This window comes from Octopus bimaculoides, chromosome 13 (assembly GCF_001194135.2).
Source record: "Octopus bimaculoides isolate UCB-OBI-ISO-001 chromosome 13, ASM119413v2, whole genome shotgun sequence".
In the NCBI taxonomy this organism is placed as follows: Eukaryota; Metazoa; Mollusca; class Cephalopoda; order Octopoda; family Octopodidae; genus Octopus; species Octopus bimaculoides.
The window spans coordinates 61,491,533-61,497,357 of NC_068993.1; the positions used below are offsets into that span (position 1 = coordinate 61,491,533).

A 5,825-nucleotide genomic window follows, 5' to 3' on the forward strand; every position below is an offset into this window, starting at 1 on the left:
ATATATATATATATATATATATATATATATATATACAAAGACATCTAGTCTTATCTTTTAATTCACAAGCATCTCATCAAAATATTCCTTTATTTATTTTAACACACACACACATACACACACCATTGTTAATTTTATTTTGACAAACAATTGATTGAAGAATTTTCAGATCCATGTTTAAGGCTCTTTTGCTGTTGTGTCCAACAATCTGCTGATCAGACCATTTCTAGAACGTATTAAAACTGCCCACTCCGAATGATGAAGAAATCCTTCCATTTGTTCAAGAGCATTCGTGTACAACAACAGTAGAGGCAAGCCTTCACTGATGATGACAATAATTAAAGGTGATTGTTTTAACACAAAACACCTGCAAAACCCAAGCCAATGTAGGTGCTTCTTGAGTAATCTCCTCACCTGTGTAAACCACTTTCTGTACCAAATTCCCTTGGCATCTTCAAAATAGGGAACACATAATTGAAGACCACTTGTCCCCTAAATATGTTGCATTAAAGGTGGAATGGCTACAGGTAGAAATATGATTGAAGGCATTGTTCATTTGAATGTCTCTAAAACATACAGGTGTGTTCAAGTAGAGAGATTACAGGAGCTTCTTCACAGCAACATACCTGAATCCTTTCCTGTTGCTCTTATGATATCCCCACCCCCTTTTTTTACAAAAGATGTGGGAATTTTTAAACAGCTTATTAAAAAATAATTTTAATTTTGTGTTAACATTTGCCCTTGTAGCTAATTAAAGACATTATTTATTATTATTATTAAATTGTATAAATTTCTGATTTTAAACAGTTGTTTCAAATAAGGCAAGGTTTATACAAGTTTTACCTTTTTTTTTTTTTTGCTAAATTAATATTAAATGTATTAAAATGACTCAATTTGGCTTATTTTGATATTAAGGATGATTTCATTGATGAATTAGTATTAGTTATAATTAAAAATAACAAACAACAGCATCAGTAACAAACATTGCCCAACACATTAAAAAAAGAAAAAAAATTAATATCCTCCCCCACGTATTTGCTGATTCTTAATTAACATGAATAAATTATGTGTAAAGAAATCCCACATCAGACAAGAAGTAAAGTTTCTTTTTTTACTTTACTCTAATCCTAACCAAATTACAATATTCTTAATCTAGTCGATTCTTTTACCTTGTTTCATGAGACACCTCTTGAAGCAATGCTTGTGACACACACACACACACACAGTATTGAAATTGGGGGGAGAAATGAAAACCAACTACATCACTTAAAATAAATACGTATATATGTATCCTTCTTATCTTTGTCTGTTTACAACAACAACAACAAATAAATTACCCTGCTGAAGGCTTTTTTGTTGTTGTTTTTACTTGAAAAAAAATGATCAAAGTATGAACAGACAAAAACAAATTTTGCTATAATCCATCAAAAGGAGAAATAAAATTAAATCAATGCTAAACACTAATATATATATATGTATGTACGTGTGTATGTATATATGTTTGTGTAGATATGTGTATGTATGTACATGTGCATGTATGTATGTATGTATATATATATATATATATATATATATTAGTGTCATATATTCATTATAAGTTTGTGACAGCTCCATGTTTTGGAAAATGGTTCTAAGGTTGACCTACCATTTTGACACGTTATTTAAATAACCATTTCTCTAGAGTTTGTTTCCTCCTGTTCTGGAAATATATTCACTTGGAATTAATTTTCTAAATCAGTTTTTTTTTTTGCTAAATATTTCTCCTACTTTAACAATAATAAATAATGCAAATATTTTAAACAAATAATAATAATAATAATGATACACACATATTCTTTTATCTTAGTAGAAAGAGATAGAAAAACGGCAGACATATTTGTTCAATCCAACATATGAAGTTGTTTTTTCAGAGTGTTTTATATATATGATGTTTCTTTAATATAAAAAGTGTTCATCTGAAAAGGCCACTTATATCATTAAGAAAATTTAAATGAAATTAATTAAAAAAAACAAAAAACCTCCAAAAACATCCTCAACTAAAACAAAAACCAAAAAACAATAAAATCTCTCAACAAAACACCCCTAAAAAAAAAAAAGATATTAAATGAATAACAAGTCTGTTGATTAGATTAATGAAATATCTTATGAATTTTGTAGTTGACTGGGAATATTTTGATTTTCCCCATTTCCATCTTGGCTTTGACATTTTTTACTCTCCGAATTGAAGACTTCTGGTGTTACCCTCTTAATCCTTTCTCCTTGAATGTAAGTTGGAAAGGCACCAGTGAAACCGATAATTGCAAAAATAAAAACAACAAAAAAAAAAAAACCAACAACCCACCAAAAATAAGCAATTGGCACCTGGACACATTTGTTATTCGATCAGTTGTCTGTTACTGTTCACATTTATCTTTTTTACAACAGAAAAAAAAACAAAAACAAAACACAAACACAAAACATTCATCATTCGGATTTCAACATCAGTTGTTTGTTATTTATTTTTATTTATTTATTTATGCTCATTAAATATTTGAAATGTTCTAATTTTGGGCTTCTTGGTTTTTTATTATTTTTCTTTATGTGTTGCTTTTGAATCTGTGTCCCTTGGGGCAGGGACCTTTCATCGCTACTATCGATCACTGTGCAGCTCCTACGGATCATCTCTCTTTTCTCTTTCTCCCTGTCCCTTATTAAATATCAGTAGCCATGCAGATCCCCTGGAAGAACCTGCTTTGTATCCTCCCACCATCCGTTAACCCTTCGTTCCCTAGTATAAAGCTGACCTCCATCTTTCTTAGGGTTCATAGTCCTGCGATCTGCGTGGCAACCTCATTAGTGCTGATGGCTCAAAAACTGCAACCAGTCCATACTGTAAGTAGTTGAGGTTGCGAAGGGCATCCAGCTGTAGAAACCATGCAAAAGCAGACATTAGAAGACAACACAATCCTTAGAATCATCAGATCCTGTCAAACTGTCCAACTCATGCCAACATGGACATTAAATGATGATGATGGTGGTGATGATTAAATATGGCAACATCTGTTACAAGCATGATCTTTGAACTTTGAACCTCACAGAGGCAATGACTCATGACAGATCTTTGGCATTATGTCATGCTTGAGAAGATCTGTCAAGCCAAGTGAAATTGTAGTCATGGCCAATGCTGGTGTCACGTAACTGGTACCTGTGCTGGTGACATGTAAAGAGCACCTTTCGAGCGTTGGGCCTCACAGAGGCAAAGTGGCTGAGTTCCTTTTGAGCGTTGGGTCTTATGCAGGCAAAGTGGTTGGCTTCTCAGAGGCAATGACCGAGACCTTTGGCATTGTCATGCTTGAGAAGAAGACCCATCAAGCCAAGCAAAATCGCAGATACTGGTGTCACACAAATGGCACCTGTGTTGGTGGCATATAAGAGCACCCATTACACTCTCAGAGTGGTTGGCATTAGGAAGGGCATGCCAAATCAGACTGGAGTCTGGTGCAGTCCTCCAGCTTACCAGCTCTGGTCAAACCATCCAACCCATGCCAGCATGGACACGGATGTTAAATGATATATATATATATATAGTACCTGAACCAGTGCATTGTACTCTGTAGGAAGAGTATCCATCCACAGAAAAAACACCAAAACAAACATGGAGCCCAGGCAGCCCTTCAGCTGGTCAGCTCCTGTCAACCCATACCAGTATGGAAAATGGATGTTAAATGATGATGATGATGAGGATATATATTTTCCCTGCTCTCTATTAGGAGGAGGCACAAGCACTTACACACTTCTGCCAATCAAATTCAATCTCAAGGCTTTGTAGAAGACACTTGCCCAAAGTGGGACAGAACCTGAAACCATGTGGCTGGGAAGCAAGCTTCCTAACCACACAGCCACGCCTATATAAAAGAGGGTAACATAAAGATTAAATTTTGTGAGTTCAAATGACAGTCTTAACCCTGGCCTGTTTGCTGCCACCAGAACCCTTCTACAACACCATCACTTCAATTCAGCCGAGTCTACCATAAAAAGACAGACAAGTTTAGACATGGCTGAGCAGTTACAAAGTTTGCTTCACAATTACATGATTTCTGGTTCAATTCCATTGTATGGCACCTTAGGCAAGTTTCTTCTATTTATAGCTTAAGGCTGACCTATGCTTTAAGAGTGAAATTTGCTTGAAAGAAACTGTATAGAAGGATATTGCAAGTGCACGTGTATGCGCACGTGTGCTTATGCATGGAAATGTTTATTTTTGCATATGTCTTCACAGCCACCATTTGAACAACAATAGATGTTTGTTTACATTTGCTGCAAACAAGACTCCCCACAGTTTCAAGTAAAACGAAAGCATCTTACTTAAGAAGCAAAAATTGACAAGAAGGACATCCAACTATTGGAAACTGCCTCGTTAAGACTCATCTAACCCAAGCAAGCATAGAACATCAAACAAAGACAACGAACAATGATACACGTAAACTAGACAACTGCCTCAAAAACTGCATTGATTCTCAATAATGTGCAGTATACGCCACCAGTTAAGTGACAGTCCAAGAAGAATCCCCTTTTATCCTTTTGGGGGTCGATAAAACACAACACCAGTACTGGAGTTAATGGTGTTGACTAAGCCCTCTCCCTAAAATTGCTGGTTTTGTGTCAAAATCCGAAACGGTTACAAGGTGGCAGAATTCCTTAGCACATCAGACAAATGCTCAACACCATTGCTTCCAGTTTTTAACATTCCAAGTTCAAATTCTGGCAAGGTTAACTTTGCCTTCCATCCTGTTGGGATCAACAAAATAAGTATTAGCTGAGTGCTTGTGTTGAGCTAATCAACTTCCCCACCCCTCAAAATTGGTGGCCTTGTCTCAAGTTTAGAAAGAATTATTAACTAAATGAGAAGCAAATTAGCAGAATCCTAACAGTTCTGTGCAAAATGTCTTGCAGTGTTTGTTCTGTCTGGCCCTCTACGTTCTCACTGAAACCAACCCTGCTCTTTGTCCAGCCAGGGCCAATGAAATGAAATACTTGTCTTGTACTAATGACGATTTAAATGACTAAAACCAGAAAATTTCTGGTCTTCTGTCTGTATTAGAAAAGAACCATAAAATTTCTTAATCATCATTTTGTTGCTCCCAAAATTCTTCCAAATTGCAATAAATAAAACAATAAATAAAAAATGAAAGAAATGTGAAAAATCAAAAAAATTTATTTTTTCTTGTGTAGTTTCTGCTTTTTATGTTTTACTTCGTGTTTTGATTTATGAGAAGAATATCTTTTCCTCTGAGATTGTGATGTGTCTACAGAACCATTTCTGGCATTAGATTCAGGAGAAGAAGAGGGAGACTTCTTGGAGTCTCTTGGTAAATGTTCAGATTTCCGAGATGAGGAGGTAGGTGAACGATGTCTGCTACGATGATGGCTTGAGTTTGATGTGTGGTGATTCCTGCTGTTTGGGAGGATATTACTTTTGATGATTGCTTCTCTTTGTCTTTGGCGCCGTTTTGAATCACTGACGATGCCGAGCAGAGTGTTATTGAGGAAAACCTTATTTGCTTGTGGAATTGGACATTTGCGCCTGAAAGTAAAGGTTGAATAGTTTTGTGCAATGAGAGTAAAATATTTTAGGCTGCAAACTAATTTGTATGAAAGTGAAATATTTATGTAGCTTACATAGCTATATACTCTTTTACTTGTTTCAGTCATTTGACTGTGACCATGCTGGAGCACCGCCTTCAGTCGAGCAAATCGACCCCATTACTTATTATATCGTCTCTTTTGCCAAACCGCTAAGTTACGGGGACGTAAACACACCAGCATCGGTTGTCAAGCGATGTTGG

The 5,825-nt window shown here is 35.6% G+C and overlaps 1 protein-coding gene across 2 annotated transcripts in view; it reads right to left on the reverse strand.

Moving 5' to 3' along the window:
- Positions 1-5,178: 5,178 nt before the first annotated feature.
- LOC106884296 (protein POLR1D) overlaps positions 5,179-5,825 on the reverse strand; it is a 7,360-nt gene continuing 6,713 nt past the window's right edge. For both annotated transcript variants that reach the window (XM_014935599.2, XM_014935598.2), the window contains exon 3: positions 5,179-5,563. In XM_014935599.2, coding sequence (XP_014791085.1) covers positions 5,194-5,563 — 370 coding nt within the window. In that variant the 3' untranslated portion in view covers positions 5,179-5,193. The remainder of the gene's footprint in view (positions 5,564-5,825) is intronic.